Source organism: Danaus plexippus, chromosome 2 (genome assembly GCF_018135715.1).
Source record: "Danaus plexippus chromosome 2, MEX_DaPlex, whole genome shotgun sequence".
NCBI classification, from domain to species: Eukaryota; Metazoa; Arthropoda; class Insecta; order Lepidoptera; family Nymphalidae; genus Danaus; species Danaus plexippus.
In genome coordinates this window covers 672,394-690,796 of record NC_083537.1, presented here as the reverse complement: position 1 = coordinate 690,796, position 18,403 = coordinate 672,394, and the positions used below count along the sequence as shown (strand labels likewise).

The 18,403-nt window shown below is 39.7% G+C and overlaps 2 protein-coding genes across 7 annotated transcripts; one reads left to right on the top strand and one right to left on the bottom strand.

Moving 5' to 3' along the window:
* Nucleotides 1-92: 92 nt before the first annotated feature.
* Nucleotides 93-3,844, top strand: LOC116779808 (mitochondrial fission 1 protein). Its single transcript, XM_032674287.2, has 5 exons — nt 93-278; nt 357-470; nt 643-813; nt 2,500-2,633; nt 3,304-3,844. The coding sequence occupies exons 1-4, from the start codon at nt 234-236 to the stop codon at nt 2,617-2,619; spliced, it is 450 nt and encodes a 149-aa protein (XP_032530178.2). The 5' UTR covers nt 93-233; the 3' UTR covers nt 2,620-2,633; nt 3,304-3,844.
* On the bottom strand, nt 3,836-17,572 carry LOC116779805 (protein abrupt). Of its 6 annotated transcripts, none has more exons than XM_061529633.1 (14): nt 17,222-17,440; nt 16,199-16,436; nt 13,908-14,050; nt 13,692-13,807; nt 13,486-13,621; nt 13,091-13,298; nt 12,327-12,460; nt 12,075-12,234; nt 11,958-12,002; nt 8,005-8,146; nt 7,780-7,917; nt 7,457-7,650; nt 7,184-7,369; nt 3,836-7,027 (listed from the first exon to the last, which is right to left on the bottom strand). In XM_061529633.1, the coding sequence occupies exons 2-14, from the start codon at nt 16,212-16,214 to the stop codon at nt 6,633-6,635; spliced, it is 2,013 nt and encodes a 670-aa protein (XP_061385617.1). In that variant the 5' UTR covers nt 16,215-16,436; nt 17,222-17,440; the 3' UTR covers nt 3,836-6,632. The 6 variants fall into 6 exon arrangements, with proteins under 6 accessions (XP_061385617.1, XP_061385693.1, XP_061385723.1 ...); XM_061529709.1 differs by having other exon boundaries at nt 12,327-12,453; nt 13,090-13,298; nt 17,222-17,438; XM_061529739.1 differs by having other exon boundaries at nt 13,091-13,271; nt 17,222-17,437.
* Between the last annotated feature and the right edge of the window lie 831 nt (nt 17,573-18,403).

Below are 18,403 nucleotides of genomic sequence, written 5' to 3'. Positions count from 1 at the left end.
TAATTAAATTACTACGAATATTTGAAAATTTATCGTATAAGTAAATTACACAAAGTTTCTGAACTTAACATAACTGTCATGACGAATTTGCCAAATTTTGTAAAATATTTTAAACATCGCTCTTGCTTATCATCAGTATCACAATAATTACGATTTACCACAGTATAATGTGATTGAGTTTCATACAGATATAAAGCTAAATAGTTTAAAAGGTTTATAATTCGTATATAATCATGGATGACGTTTTAGACGAAGTTGTTTCATCAGAAGACTTGGAAGTAGGTGTCTTTTGTCTAAAGTACTGAGTGAGTCATATTGCGTATATTACTTTAATTCGCTTTGTTTTGTACCTATAGAAATTCGAGAAAGTTTTCCATGAGCAGTTACATCAAAGAAATGTTACACATAAAGCACAATTTGAGTACGCTTGGTGTCTTGTCCGAAGCAAATATGCCACCGATATAAGGAAGGTAATGACGAAATATCCGATATTTTAATGCATAAAAGTAGTTTTCAATTCACATTACAAAAAATATATTTATGAAAATATTAAAGGTAATGTTCAGGTAATAATGTTATTTGTGAGGACATTGGTTTTATAAACAAATAGAACATCAACATTTTACTTTATTTAATTTTCAGGGAATACTTCTCCTAAAAGAATTATTCAACTCTCATGCAGAGGGCAAAAGGGACTATCTATTCTACCTTGCTATTGGCAATGCACGGATCAAGGAATACAATAAGGCTCTGCATTATATCAAGAGATTCCTGGAGATTGAACCCACCAACCAGCAAGTATTGGCATTAGAGGTAAGACTATCAGCCTACAACTTGAAATATATTTTGTGTCTGCTTAAATTGAATGTAACTTAATAAATATATTTTTCCTTATATACTTATCAATTAATTTAAATAACAACATTACATTGCTGTAGCATCAAGATCATAATTATATAAAAATAACAATTACAAATTTGAAGTAATTAAAATTATTTAGGATGCAGCCTCTAAGCAAGAAGTCCCTTTTAGATCTCCATTACTCAATATAAGCTTATTTGACATCAGGTTCAGGCACATACATGTTAAACCAGTCATATTCTTATCCTGATTCATGTGTCGCCGACACTAATATTGATAATGTTTATCATTGAATGAAAATAGACATTTCTAGATAAAAAGCACTGCAGACTACAGAGCTATCTAATGGAGAAAATAAAATATGTTAAGTAGATCTGTAAAAAAAATGATTTTATTTAAACATGCAGTGGAAAATCATTTATAATTGCGTTATTTTATTTTCTTAAGATGTGGTTTATAACAGTGTAAACATATTGGCGTCCGTCCAGATTTCAGTTCATTTTTTCAATGAATTATTTTTATTAGGAACAATGAATGAGGTCAATGCACTTCAAAATGTGTCCGTCTGTAACTGCACTTGATTGTGTTGTTTACAAAAAACATTTAAGTTTTATCACATTCAATGAAAAGGTTAAAAGTGAATTTAATATATATATATATGTTTAAACAAACGGGATTGAAACCTATCATATTCAGGTCATTGTGTAATTGTCACTTTTTCAACTTAGCTATAAGGTTCTGGTCCTAAAAGAATTTAAGATTGCATTACTCATTCCATTCCAATTTAAATTGATTATAAAAGCCTTTGTTTGATGATAGTTTTTTAACTTAACTATAAAAACCACACATTTGATAAATTTATGTCGCATTTACAGTGGTCGAGTGACTTCACTAATGACTTGGTTTAAGTCACACAATTGTTCCATCTCATACCCAACATATGTCATTAAATGCTAACGGTGCTTCAGATTACATGAAGCTCTCATCTAATATCTACGTGAGGCCAGACAGAAATTAATGAAGCAAAGTCATTACTGCACATTTGTTGATATCAATGCAATTTTTAACATCAAAGCAATTTTGTGGTTATTAATTAAATTAAAAATTCTTCGATGTGTCCAAGTTTCACATTTCATACTTCCGGATGTTTCCTTCCAGTAGCATTTCAATATTGTTCTTTAATAAGGATTTATGGAACAGAAATAAACATCACCATACAAAGCATAGTATACACAGTATACATATGTGTGGTCGTACAAATAAAATATGTCATTGTTCATCTTTGATCTTACATGTACAATCACACCGCTTATATTCTACATTTCAAAATTCGTTTTTCTCGATATAAAAAAATTATTAGCTTTTTATGTCATTTCAATAATAAAAATGCTTTTAAATTGTATTCAATCTCAAAAGGCTTGACTCCAAATCCTACATGGACATGTTTGAAACTTGTATTTCTACACAACTCTTTATAAGATACATTTAACATTGATTTGAACAAAGTCAATATGTTCATTTCAAAGACCATGATCTAAAAAGCTGTCATGGTGATGATGATGCAGTGTAAATAACAGTCGGAACAATTCCTTGCATCAATATATATTAAAGTGTAAGGTAACCTTATGGTGTCAACAGCGTCAGATAAACAAGCGTATGGAGACGGAGGGTCTGGTGGGAATGGCGGTGGCGGGAGGAGCCGTGCTGGCCCTGGGAGGACTCGTGGGCCTCGGCATCGCCCTCGCCTCCAGGAAATAACATCTGGCCTTCCTGTGAGTCAACTTACACTATACATTACATGTATTACACACTTATAACACACTTTCATATTCTTTTGACGACAATTTAATTTTTTTTTTTTACTTTATATGATAGACCTCATAATAACGTCTAGAATGAAATCCAAAGATTATCCTGTCTCTGCTTTCATCGTGGTTTTAAAATATATTTAGTAACTGCCAAAACAATTAATTTTTGTTACATGCTAAAATCTATCATCCTTGGTGATTGCATCTGTATGAAGATATTAACATTTTAATAATTCCATTGGTCTTTATTATCGCCCAGTCATAAAGTACGTCATACGAATTTTGGGACTTTCGACCTCTCCCCCAGTCCTTGTCGTGACGTCGCAAAACTACTGACCCCCACCTGCCCCCATGCCCCTTGCCACACGATGTCAGACTTAGGTGATACCCTCCCTCCCCAATAACGTGTGACGTACTTTATGGATGGCCCCTTAATGAGACAAATCTCGAAGCCTAAAGAGATGGCCGTTAAGAGACAGAGTGCTGATGTATAACAAAGATAGTTAAAGTTAGTTACTCAACAGTAAGACATACAAAACTTTTGTTTTTTCACAGGACATTCTTTAAATAGAAAAGTATATAATAAATTTGATGTTGTAGAATATTTTAAAGTATTTTTATCGTCTATTTTCAGTGTGAACGCGTTGTTCGGCGTTCACTTCCTTCTCACTAAGAAGGGGCCGAGGCGTGACTAGCGCTCACAGCTCTCGACGCCACGAACTTGTTTCCACGTTTAGTTTGTATTCACAGTTATAAACATGTATCGAAGGCTTTAGATGTGATATATTTATTTAATAAATTATATTAAGTCGCCAGCTGTGGTGTGCATATTTCTAGCATCTGTATTTTGTTACTTACTTGTATGTTACTAAAACATTCAAATGTTTTCCTTTTAGACCAAATAAATATTTTTATTATTTTTTTATTTTGCAAAATTATTTGAATTATTTCTTTTGTTTGTATAATGTAGGGTAAGGATATATTTTTGTTTAAGTGAGCTGTTTTCATTGTGAGACATGAAACGTCAACTTCAACAGTATTTCCAAGCACAAAGGGACGTGTCCAGAGAGTGCGGACACGATACAAAGCTAACAATACTATTTCATGTCGGACCATAGATTAGTTATATATAATAAAATGTATTTTGAGAAATACAAACAACAATATTGAAACAATTATTTTTTTATTATCTCGTTTATAATGTAGTGAAGCATACAACTAGTACACTAAAGTACACAGCGAAGGCGTTTCGATCGTGGAAAATAAAAATTATAATTATAATCTGCTTTAAAAAAATTATCGATAAAAATAATATCATAATAGTAGCAATTTAATTTGAAAACGTGGCAACACCGTCGATGACGTCTTATAATATAACAATTATTTAAATAAATGGATACAGTTACAATATAAATAATATATTTCTAACGACACAGGAAAATGTGTTTTTCATTTTTATTATTTTCACTTGATTATTTTACTGTTTAGATTCAAAATAGGAGGTATATGAATAGTATATAGTCTCATATAAAAAAAAATTAAACCAGCTAACAACTAATACGAACATTTCAATAAAACGAATTGTGCATTACAGTAAATATACGGACACTAAGAAATAACATGGTTTAAAAGTCAAAATAATTACAAAATTTAATAAACAATTAGATATTTGAGAATCAAAGAGAATAGTCCTGAAAATGATCTATCCCCACATTAAGAAGGGGTCGATTCATTTATGAGAATAAACGGCGGACGTGTCACGTAATGTCTAGAAAGAGCGAAATAATCTTAAGTGTCTAATGAGGTATAGTCGGGTGACTAAAATATAGATGAGGCGCTAATAAAGAACTTTGAAAGTTCAAAAGGTAACTAAACATACTTTTTACACAATACTAAGAGCGTAATGAACGACTTATAGTCCTAAGTACGATAATATCTTCACTGGTATATAATATAGTATAAACAACAACATCGGGGCGCCGCTACGGCACATGCATCAGCGTCATAACAAGAATAGTGTGGTGGAAACAATATATGTATTAAACTTATTTGTGCTTTCATTTTATATTAGTCTCAACGTCATAGAAAATTTTAAATTGTGCCATGAAGTAACCTTAGCGACACCCTCTCTATTAATATCGTGGTATGCAAAATCGTGTCCTGAAAAAATATATATTTCTTAATCACATTCTGGTAACTGACTATTGTAAAGTGTACCGTGCTTCAACTTCTATGTATCGGTTTATAATCTAAATAAAGAAGTTATTCTTATATAACATAATGACAAAAATAAGCACACATCTCTCTCTAAACAATCAAAACTTATGTACAATCAAAAATTAATAATTATTTACTATGGCAACACCGTTAACTGTCAACGCGGTGACGTAACCTACCACACAGCATTGAATATTGATATAATATCAAACAACCCGTACTTAATATTACATGTCCATCGACGACAAACGCATTCAAGAATCTTCCATAACCGTCTCGCATAAAAAACTTTAAATGCTCCACCTATTGCTCTAAATACTTAAATAAAGTGAAATCTAAGTTTCGGGAAGTAAATATTTTTTGTGACTCGCTTACGATATATCTTACCATACACTAAATAACTATAACATTGTACTCTAAAAAATATGTATAATTATCGAAGGCTAATTTGAGATTGTAATCACAGTATTTGTTATTCGAGTAACGACCGCCGTCTCTTTCTACCGAGCCCTCGCCCTGCACAGGTCTACCGCGACCACAATCAGTTCTAACGCACCTTATATACACTCCGAAGGCAACATCAAGGTATACTTTATTTATTGCTTCTGTTTCTTTTTGTTTATCATTATGTACTTTACATATCACCAAATGTTCATTTTATATACAATGTATCTTTACGATCGATAACACTCGCGAATTGAACTTTACTTCGCGATCTCTGAAATCGCGATCTTTATACCTATCCTTGAAAATTTATATTCAGTCTCAAGGCAGTAGATGTTTGAATTTTAAAATGAATCTTTTATTTATAAAATTATCATCGCTCCTTTCAAAACGATATATAAAATCCGAGATTCTTAAACGCACATCCATAAATATTTATAGGTTTAAGCTCTGTTAAATTTGTTCGTATACAAAGATATTTTGTTTTTTTTTTATTTATTTAATTTTACTTTATCCTCCTAAATATAGGTGCATACCGATTATCGATACATGTTAATATTTTACCCCTACAGTAGTGACAGTCTAATTCTTCTCTAGTGAGTGCGCTATCTATAAAAATAAAAGGTAAAGACATTATCTAGGGGCAGCGCTACGTCGCTCGATGACTTGCACAATAATATTTACCTACGATATACTCTATATAGTATATATAAATGCAATCTGCAAAATGCATAAAACAACAGTTATTATATCTATAAATTGTATAAAATATTAAATAAAATCTATTGAAGTGAGGTAGATGGATGGAATTTCACAATTTGTGTGGATTTTTATTAATAACGTCGCCTTGTTGGCCCGAATGTTGAGGTAGCTGGATGGATTGACTATGTAAGAGGCCCTACTCCGTGTCAGGGACCTTACACATACAATAAAAAGATACTACTCGCTAGTTACATACTACTAAACGATCTCACGAGTGACGAGTCGACGGTAAACTAACGTGTACGCGGCTCTCGCTAGGACTTCGGTTCGACGTGTCGGGACTCCTAGAGGGTTCTATGTATGGAGCGGCGTCTTCCGAAGACGGCGCCCGACTCAGACCCGACCCGGACGATACTTAACCTTAAATATACTTTACATCGGTCAATGGCACCAACGATATTCCACGGGTCAACAATAAAACCGTTTGAAACGAATCAGCTAAAGACATAACATAACACTCAAGCACCGGTTGAAGAACCATCAACGTATGTCGCATCGGTTTCCCTCGAACACTAAGCTAGGCGCGGCCCCTGACGCTTTTCATGAGGCCTTGTTGTCGTCCTCGGCGTACTCGCGCTCGGTCTGGTGTTGATGCTGGGAGCCCGAGCGCTGGTCCTCGCCGCGGCGTTCCTCCTCGTAGTTCTTGCTGTAGAAGTCGCCCGAGTCTTTGTCCAGCGAGTCTTTGTCGTTGTCGTCGCCGGCGCTCTCCGCTCGCTGGCGCTCCTTGCCCAGGTCGAGGGGCTCGTCCGGGTCGCGCGTGATGTCCGGCTTGGCCATGTTGTCGGTATACTGGCGCTGCATCTGTTTGAGGAAGCGCTGGTGCGCTAGAGTCGTCGGCGGTGGCGGCAGAGAGCCCATCTGTGGGGACGGTTCGTCGTACGTCTTCCTATCCATGTGTATGGCGTTCATCTGTTGTAACTTGGCTGCGTTCATTCCTGGAAGATGGTTTTTGATAAGATATACTTTTAGTTTTTATTATTATAACTTATAATTATCGTGAAATAAAATTAAATTACAATACTGCAAACACAGTTTTATTGTAGAAAATGTAATAAAATATGAGAATTTAATAAAATATATTATTGTTTTACCAAAAACATTCTCTCCGATGTACTGAAGGTACGTGTCCAGTATAGCTGACCCTCCTCCGAAGCCTGGCGGGTAGTCGTCGTGTTTCATACCAGAGAGTCCATGCGGCATGTTCTCCACTGTTTTGGCGGTAACGGCTCGCACCGCGGGTACTTTTGTTATTGTCGTGTTCGCCAAGCTGTTTATATCTGTGAAAGATATAGGTTTTATGAGCAAAGTTTCCAACGTGACGACGTGAGCCAACTTTTGATAGACTTAATAGTAGCGGTACATACGCGGTGGTGAATGCGGTAGCGTGTCTTGGTACTTGGACTGCGAGAGGTCGTCGTCGTTGTCTCCGCACAGGGAGCTGTTCTCGGAGGCCGCCGACTTGGCGTCCAGCTTCATGTCGCACCGACGAGCGCCCGTAGGAGATGCGCGGGCACGGAGTTGTTCGGGGGAAACCTTTACACCAGCCTTAGCTAGAAGTCTGGTGACGAACAAAATGTTTTAATAATACAAACTCATAACGTAACGCCTATCATTATTCCCATTTTATTGATATGACGTAATAGTGTACAATTATTTAATTGTAAACTTTTAAGTATGCGCTACTTACTGGCTAGCCAGCTCGGGATCGAAGCGTGTGGGCATTTGCAACACGGGCAGATCCTTGGTAGATATGCCGCGATGTTGGCGTGACATATGAGAGTGTAGAGAGTTCCTGGACTTAGCCACCGTGCCGCAGAGCACGCATCTAAATAGGAACATACGTTGACCGTTATAGAATGGATGTTCAGAGAAATTTAGGATACAGAAAAATGGTTTAGCATTTGATTGTTACCGGTATCCGGGACACACAGTGTGTTTATCTTCAAGATGTGTTCTCAACGTGTGCGCTGATCTGTATATTTTTCCGCATTTTGGACAGGGCCTAGGATCAGTCGCTCTGACGCGCAGCAGATCCTGGGTACGGCGACATCCACCTGACAGACAGAAGGACCTTTCAATGATTCAGTTAAACACTTAGATGTTGGCACGTCTACTATTCATGTTAGGAGCTTACCTGAACGAGGCACAGACAGGCTAAGTTAAAGTCAGTGACGCTTACGTATGAAATAAAATGCAGGGTATCTACTTTGTAGTTTTATTATTTATGTTTCGTATAAGCAGACAACTTCCTTCGGGTAAAAATTAAATTATTACGTATATATTCGTATCACTAATACAATCGCAACTAGAATCCTTTACTCACATTTAACATTTGGTTATTCTGATGACTAATTACATAATTGTATGTACGCTTAAAAATATTTATGTTATAAAGATATACGAGATTGCCTCTGAGGCGCCAGGAACAATTTTAACTACTTGCTAAGTTTTACCAATAGTATATTCGTCTCGGAGTTGTATATAATCGATTCCTATCGCATATATTTCGAAGGCTTGGTTGCGGGCGATACATTCTGAGTTGGAGATTATTGTACACGCTAGCAGTCTTTACGTGAAGGCCCAACGAGCAACTATGACAACTGCACGGACCTCCTATCACTAACTGTTATATAACATTAATGCTACCTCCAGACATGTCTCTGGGGACAAGGCTTGCGACGTAGAATATAAGAATCGTGAAGAAAATCGTTTAGATAGAATCCGTTTAGGAGAAACTTGCTCATAAACATCGAAATGTTCTGTTCTTTTGGGAGCTATAAATAACTGGAAGAGGAAATAGTAAAGACCGTGATCGTTTTAGTCCAAACAATCAGAATAAATGATAAAGAAATGGAAACTTCTTATAAGCTAAAAAAACATTATATACAAATGTTTATTGTACTCTATAACCTAATATTATTTATACATAAACGTATGTCAAAATATCCATAAATCTATTCGACGTATGCATTCCCTTTATCCTTTTAACACGAAAATATATGCGAATGGAAATGCGTTTTATATACAAGTACAATAAAAGCCTCGTAACTCGTCCGCTATGACTAGATATGTTTTAGATTGTGCTCTCTGCCTACAGGGCTAAAAGAATTTTAAAAAATAAACCCTATTCGGTGAATGTATTAACTATTGCGTTTAAAGGCATTCGTTTTCATTATAATCTATTTCGTATTGTCTTATCTATGGTCAAAAATATATAATACAAGTAACAGACCGCGATAGAGAGACTGTCGTATCGAGGCACTTCTGTTTTAGAACTTCTATTTTTGTATATCTTGTATAAAAAAAAAATCATTAAAAACTATTTTATACATATATTATAGAACAACATGTATTATTCGCGAGAACTCATTTTAAGTGGGTGCTCTGTATCGCTGTCTGTTTAGAAGAACGGATTAAGGGTATGTGATTGTTTCACAGTGAACATTTATAAATAATACAAAATAATTGTGCGTCTACGGAGTTTCGCGAACGTAAAAATAAAACACGACGCCTTCTATAATATCAAAATCGACAACTAGGAACGTAATGACGGTTACATGAAACTTAAAGTAGTTGAAGCAACAATGGAAGTTACAGGCACATTCGAGAAGAAAAGAAGGATCGACTAATACTTGCACTTCATAATCTATCAATGGCACCAATCATCACAAGTTATAATGCGCTTTACAAAACTAATTCTCTAGACGACCTGAGACTGACTGGAGACGAATCATAAACTAGAAATATCTATTCACTCCCCTTAGTATACAAAACGCCGACGTTCCTCGTCAACGGTCTCCGCGCATCTACACCACCTGTTCTCATAAACATAGCATCCATCCGTCGCAGGTCATCTCGAGGGAATATACTTAAATGATATCAGTCTATACTACTACAAAAATAATTTTCAGTCGATTTACCCTACTGGTTTATACGTCGTTACCGTACGACCATTACTGCTCAACATGAAAATGCATCGCGGAGATCATCAATTGTGGTTATTCAGTAACATATAAAAAGCCCCACTCGGAGTTCCGATTCACAGCCGTTTTTAGCGAAATTAACCGAAAGAACTCGTCGCGTACCGCGGACCGGCCGGCGACAATTTACGAAAGACGCCACGTCAGTTTGCCCAGCCGCAGCTCCACTTGAGGGTTTTCATTTTCTCCCACTGCCGGCGATGCTTAATGCGCATGTGGTTGCGGACAGAGTTGGGGTGCGCGAAGTAACGAGCGCACTCAGCCACGGGGCACACGGGGCTGTCTCGTGGGTAATGGGCCTCCAGGTGGCGGCGAGCCTGCGCCAGCGACGCGAGTGCGGCGCCACACAGCGGGCACTGGAGCCCGCCCCCCTCCAAGTATTTTAGCAACTCGCTCCCTCCATCCTTCCCATCGCCGAAATCGCCTATCGTCGGCTTTGCCAACGCGTCCCGCGCCGCGGCATCTGCAATGCCGACACCACTTGATTACTTAACGAGAACGGTTGGCAAATCCGACGGTAGACCCTACGACCCTACCCTATTCACGTTCACAATAAACGGTCTAAAAATATCGGGTCATATTAAATGTAATATACGGTGTACAATTCCGGTACGCAGTTTCCTAAACCAAGTCCGTTGGCACACGAGAGTTCACCGCCGAAGGCCGGCGGTGCCGCGAGGGTCGCGAGATTCGAGAGAGGTGCAGGGATATCGACGAGCGCATGAGGCGCGGGCGTGGAGTATGCAGTGGGAGGCGCGGGCGCGGCGAGGGGCGCGTTTGGCGCCCGGAGCAGGCGCTCGGCCACTCGCCTTCTCTAAGAGTTTTGTCGCTGGCGGATACCGTGCGCTTGGAGCTGGTGATTGATCAGGTAGTGCTTCGTTTTGCACTTCTTGCCGCAGTGTTGGCAAGGAAACCACTGGTCGCGGTCGGTCTGCGAGTGCACATTGAGCATATGCTGGCGCAGGTTGGAGGTTGAGGAGTAGACGCGGCCGCAGAGCGGACACTGCGGCCGGTAGCCCATCGCCGCCCCGCCCGCTAGAGCCGCCCCTGTAACACAGAGGCGGCGGTTAGAACATGTCCGCTCGAGGGTCGCTTAAGCGCTACTGTGAGTGTATCGGTCTAGTTCCGCGGACGGGGCGGGCTCGCGCCTCCTCTGCTTGACACCGTGTATGGAGTTCATGTGTATCTGCATGTACTGGCGCGTCTTGAAACCCTTGCCGCAGACGGGACACGAGTGGGACAGCTCGCGCGCCGCGTGCACGTTGAGGATGTGCTGCTTCAGGTTGCTATTGTTGCTGTAGAGCTTGCCGCACTCGGGGCACGCGGGCTTGCTGGGCTCACCGTTAGCGAGGCCGGCCGCGAAGGGGAAGCCGTCCGCCTCGCCGGCCGGCCCGCTCGTCCCGCCCGCCCCGGCCCCGCCGCCCGCCCAGCCCGCTCCTGCCGCAGACCACTCGCTGTCAGTCTCGTCTCGCGAGCCCTATCCCCTCCCTCCCGCCTAGCTCTACTGCTATCTCAACAGAGTCCCTATCTCTCTATTCCGTACTGGGTTTGGTAATTTTATTAAATGCAATAAAATAACTTCCATTGTTGCTATTGACGTTTATTTAAGTCTGGTTCAGAGGTAATTGGTTTTATCTAATGATTCGGTGGACTAATTACTGGATCGGTTAAGTACTCGTTATTTGGTTGTTAGTGTTATTGAAATCGTGCAATACATGACTCAATAATGTACAATTAATGACATACGGCCACTTTAGCAGGTCTTCGATGTAACAAGTTATTAGTTCTGGTCGAATTTAATTGCATTTATATTACTTGCTGGTAATATTTATCATTATTGAGACATGTCATCAGAATATGTTAGTGGGTCTGTTTCGGTACTCACCGAAATTATCCGGTATTCCCGACGGGCCTGGAAGACCCGGGAATCCTGTGAACGTAAGAAATGACATTAGATATTTATATATTGACAGAATAGATTTCTAGCTGAACTGATATAGACCTGGTAGGTTCAAGAGTCCTGGAAAGTTATGTGGGAGTGCACCGTTAGTGTTGGCCATGGTCGCGGGGTCGTCATAATCTATCGGTTCCTGTTTCGCTCTGTTTTCACCTTCGGCGTCACTCGCGCCTGCGTCAGAAGAGGAATCCTCGCCGTCACCAGACTGATGACAAGATAAAAGTTGCATATTTAAAATTGCTTATTTAAAGATACATCTAAAACTATCAATGGTTGATTCGACAAGGGTCCACTAACCAGATTGTTGGATACGTTGGAGAGATGAGGATGGTGTGCGTTGTCGAGCGCGTGACCGAAAAGCGCCAGCTCATGTCCGTTGGCAGCGAGACGCTCGGGACTGCCCTGGGCCAAGAGTTGCTCCGTCCTACACCCGTGGCGACAAACATTGTAAATGACAGGCTCATACATCGCACCAGGCCTTATAAAATCTATGTAACTTGCTTCCATACGAACTACTTTTACCTATAATGTGGGTGAAGTTCAAATTTACATATTTTCATTTATTTTATAAGAATTCTTTTTAATATGTTAGATGCTTGTAAATGTAGCAAAACCAGCAGTAATTGCAACACTCGGCTGCATAAAGAATTTTAAAATATGCTTTAAAAAATCTCGCTTGTAATAAGTGAATCAGCTAAACTATTCGCACATACGTCCGTGGGAGATCGCGCGATGACTAAATTTAGAAACTAAGTGAATTATTAAAGAGTATTATGGAGATGCCAATTTTATTTCCGATTTCTTTCCTTAAAATGGATTCGAGTTATTATTGTACCGTTTCGATGACGCCATTCCTGACCAAACCATCGATTTTTTATTTTCTTTTTCGCGCAACACCTATCAGTATTTTGCGAATACCATTTAAACGCCAAAATAATTACTTAGTAATTGGCCAAACGTTCATGACGCAAGTTCATAAAGCGGAGGCTTGTGGCATTTCTTAAAATGTTACTATCAATGATGTGTTCTAGACACTGTTCGCATATGAGTATCGTCATACCTGGTTTTCATTTGTGCCTGGTACAGGTCAGATGAACGGGCTCTCTTGGGCGGTGGAGTGGCGGGTGCGTCGTCTGGTCGCCGGGCTCGTCTACCTTCTCGGCCGACTGTTCCAGGACCTTCCCGACCCTCGCGACCCTCACGAGACCCTCCGCTGCCCGTCTCCGTCCATGAAGACGCGGACTGAATGTGATGAATGACTGAGTGTGACTGAACATCAATCGCTATTATAATGGCTGTATTCAGAAGCCATAGAACTCTACTCCGGCCAAAAAGTAACGAAGCTTAAAGTCTATTTAACATTATTAACAATGTAAATCTGTCCACTTACTGGCGTCATTAACATAATAAAATAAAATATAAATCAAAGTAAAATAGGGAGTAACTTGTTTCTTACCGGCGACGCTTTCTGGTCGAGTGTTGGAACCGGAGGAGGAACGTCTGTTAAGCCTCTGACCTGCAAAAGCTGGGCGGCCCTTAGGAACTCTTTTAGTTGCTCTTGTCCAATGTGAACTTCCCCCTGGTACATAAACCTGCCAATACTTATTAGATTAATACTCTCGCTTTAAATAAACTTGAACAATTGAAATCACATGTACGGACCTTAGTAAACTTTCCATGTCTTTATCGTGAACATCCCTTAGAATAACGATCGGATGCTGACAGGGATTCGCCTTTAATAATCTTCTAAAATATGGACTGCAGGCTGACAATACCACCTGTCATAGGATCAAATATAAATATAACGAATTCTAATAATGGCCATATCACGACTTCCCCAGCTTTATTCATCCGAATGGCGATATTAGTGTCCCTTACCTTGTGTGCGGTGAATGTAGCCCCGGCGCAGGCCAGTGTGACATCAACAAAGTCTTCCTCGTCTCTTAAACGCCGGAACGACGACACCATCGCCGAGTGGAAGTCGTTCCATCTTAGCGAGTATTGTTGCTCGCCCGCGCCGCCTGCGACGAACAGATTTGCTACATTTCATGCACTCATTTACATTTTATCAAATTCTCTCAGCCCAGATGCGACATATTCCATTCCACACGCTTAGGACGCGTCAAGGACCGTAAAGTGGCTGTTTTTATTCATTTGCGATACGCCGAGTGTTGTTAAAGATATTTCGTCGCAAATCATTGTTGTTATAGCAATGGCAATCGAAAAGATACGCATCTTATTTAAGCCTCGCTTTATCCGGTGACAGAAATGAGATTCTTTTCCTCCGCGATATCTTTACAATTCACTTGAGAGTTTATTGTCCCATAATGTCACCTTCATTGTGCTCCGAACACTTGGTTGACCTTTCGTGTACTTATTCAAATAAATCTAAAGTATCATATAAAAAAAATACGTTATCTAATTTTTGAAATTGAAATAGCTACAGTTATAAATTATTTATATGCTATTCAATTGTTACTATTTTAAGATATTCGTGTTGTCTATTATATAGTGACTAAATATTATACAAATGTATTACCGGATTGTGAACTTTTAAAAAAAAAACATCAGGAACATTTTGAACAATAAATTGGAAGTGGCGAGTTAATTAAAAGATAAAGCCTTTAAAAGCGTCAATGACAATCAAGTCTCCCGACGCGTGTACACGAGCGACAATGGAGTATCATATGCGTAAACATTTTCATTGAAAACACGCTCCCACTACAGGCAAGTCGAGATGATTTAAAGAGACAAATTAACTGAATATTTATAATAATTAAAAACGCGAATGATTCTGTAACATGAAAGCTATTAACTACACTTCGTCGCCTTTATACGAGCCTGTACTGTATTAATAAGTTCGTGTTTACCTAATAATATTATCGACGTTTACTATAAGAAAATCGATTAAGACATAATATTACTTATTCCTTAAAAATATTTTGAATGATTTCTACGGTGATACCCTTCGTAATTTGTTTTCTATAAGATCGACATTCCGTCCTAATCCTCAACCGCATTATAATCTAATCTCTAACACGGTAAATCTTATTATTCTAATACGTTAAAAACACCGCATAGAATCGGATGGGTTTTATAAAGGCGAGCCTTTTAAAAACATTTGTATAGAAAGGAAAATCGTAGTCCCGAATCTTGATATAAATGCGTCATTAAACCACCCCTCGTCCTGGGGGATGACGGGCGGCGGCTATGAACGAACTCACGTACGTTTCACGGCCCTGTAGTCTGGAGTTTGTACCCACACTGTTGGTAAACAATTGCGTATCGTATTAAGATACGCGTCACACGGAAACGGCCGGATTGTTGTACGCTTTGACATGCATGCAAAAATATTTATTTAAAAATACATCTCTGTAGGATTAGTTCTCCTGATTTAAATTTTGCGATAAATTATTATGAATTGAATAATTTGTGTGACCGGCGAATGAATGAATCGCAATTTGAAGGCATAAAAATTTAGTTAGCCGCCCGGCAAAAAACTTACGTATTACGTATTTTTAATCACGCACGAAATATGAATAAAATGTTTGCAAGTAGGAACTGTTAGAACAATTAAGAATAAACAAAAAGCGACTGGCCTACACTAGTAGGAATTAGTTTAAAAGATATGAAACTGTGTATAAAATGTTGTATTTATAATGTGTGTATTTTGCGGAATAATTAAAGTAGAATACGGACTCATTTTAACAGAGACGTAATGCGCTATCAATAATGTGCCCCAGAAGATGTAGTCTCGAGATATAAAAGAGATGATACAAAAATGCAAATGTTTTGCATACAAATAGCGCATACTTTAAACGTGATTCTCTGAAAATTTCTGAGACCAATATTCTTAGATGTCTTGTTGTCTATTAAAATGGACAGGTTCGATCGGTTTTTTGATTGAGTAGATCGTCTTCTACGTTTATAGTCATGGCTATCTATATATGATATATATTTTCTCGTCTCGTCTGCCCGTGATCAAGGTTGCTGCAAAGCAACCGAAACGTCGGGAGTATGCAGTTTTTAAAATAATAAAATAAGCGTAGTAGTCCGAAAAATATTAGTTTCATTAAAATGAATACTCGCGAAAGTCTTAGATATCATTGTATATTTTCTGCCTATCTGTTCGTGACTGTTGCCGTGTGTGTTTGTTTGTGTTTACTAACCGGTGTCGGTGGCCATGGCGTGCTCGGAGGGCGGCACGGCGCTGTCTGCTCGTGGACGCGCGCTATACTCCGCGCCAGCGCATTCCACGCGGGTCGTTATCGACGCCACCTTAGCGACTGTCACTTTATCAGTCGGCTCTATATGGAGATGGAGACTCTCCTCACTCTTCCTCTCTTTCTTTTACTCCTTTTATCACTATATCATATAGAGTTGTTCCTTTTTTAAAGCTGCTTTTGTCTGTAAGAGATGTCGATGTTCGGATTTTTGCTTGTTTTCTTTTTGCGTTATTTTCCGGATGTCAAGCGAAAAGCGACGGTCACGGTTCAGTTTAACATTATTTTAATCGATGAAATTTAAAACTACATAAAACCTTTTATAGAACAATACAAAAACACTCATTAATTACAATTAATGAAAAAGAAGCAAAAAAGAAAATATTTTTTTAAATTAAATATTACACAGCCGCGTTCAATTACACAACTCAAATGCATTGTGATAAGAGTTATGCGCATTTATATATCTAATTGATCGGTAATATGTCGTCGGTTCGCTCAATTAAAATATAATGTTATACCAATTACCGAAAATCATTAAAAAATGAAATCTGAATATCGGTCCACGTGACGCGAGGCGAGTGAAGACGTAAACGATAACAACACGCACTGGGGTCGCCGAAGATCAGGTCCGGACAGCTCGGACTCGGGACACCCCGGGGGGAATGTAGACTCGGTGCAACGACGATCGATGGCGCGCGCCCTGCACCACCACAATAAGGGAGGAGCGGCCAGATAGAAATCAATACGATGTCCATCATTGCTTGCACCCTTCTCGACACCCCCCTCTCCTCACCCTCGGCCCCGCACCCCGCGCACCCCTCGCACACCCCCGGCGACCCCAACACCGCGCCGCACCGCCCCGCCTGCGCCTTGCACCCGGAAAATGCATTTTCCGCGACCGTCGCTCGACACCCGACACACGTCTTTACAAAACACCTTTTAATGCAACAACTCTAATTGTCGTACCGTAATGTATATAAATATATATCTATGTGTATATATTTATTGTAATATATTTCCCGCTGGAGGTCCGTCAGTGAATGCACCGCTCGGAGTGCTGTTTACGTTTGTTTTTGGGTCCGCGCGTGTTATTCGTTGCGCGTCACGCGGGCGACTGTCGCCCCGCCTGCCGCCACCGGTCCGAGAATAACCAGGGGGGACCGGGGCGCGGGGTCCGGGCTGCGGGGGGCACGGTCCGGGGCCGGGGGGAAGGAGGACAGCTGAGGAGAGGAGCGGAGAGGAGAGGAGAGGAGAGCCAGCGGCGGCGGGGCGGTGCAGCCTGCACGCCCACAGCGGCCGGCCTGTCCGCGGACACGAGCGCGGTCAGGCCGGGACCAGCTGGCTCCTGGATCTCGGACACCAGCTCACTCCTCACGCCTCGCGGTAGACTCGACATACACTGTCCACGGAACTATTTATGACACTGTTAAATAAAAGCTCTATTAATTTAATAAACATTTTTTTTTGTTAAGATGAATGTTGAATTAATTTTAGATTATATATTAAGGTATCTATTTGGGATCCGGCTTTTTTAGTTTTTATCAAAAAATATTAATGTCGCAAAAGATTAATAATACCGCTTTAAAACACAATGAATACATTTCTCAGCTACTCTCGTTTAAGTCTTATGATAGACGCTTTAACAAATAAGAACTCAAATAAAAAAAATATACATATATTTTTTTAAAATATTAATTGATTATCAGAAACGCTCTTGTAACTGCACATTATATTTCACTGGAAATAATCTCTTATTCTCATTACAATATAAATACTATCTTTTCTATGGTAATGACGTTTACAATTGCTGTTAGTACACGCAATCCCAAAGTCCGGCCAATCATTCGTCAAACGGGCGTGAATCTCGTGGGGGTGTTGGGGGTGTTTGTGGTGTCGGGGGGCGATCGGCGGAGGGGGAGGGGGTGTTACGTAACATCAGGAAGTGCGGATTAGGAATCAATAGTGGCCGTAATGATAGTTGTAGCGTAATAGATGGTACTGCGGCGTTGTGCGCGCCGAGCGATCGTGAAACACATAAATACGTTGCCGTCTATTGGACGAATCTCAATTATTGTTATTGTGTTTAAATATAAACAGTCAATGACAGAGAGATATGACGAAGAAACATCGAGTCTCTTCATTAATTTT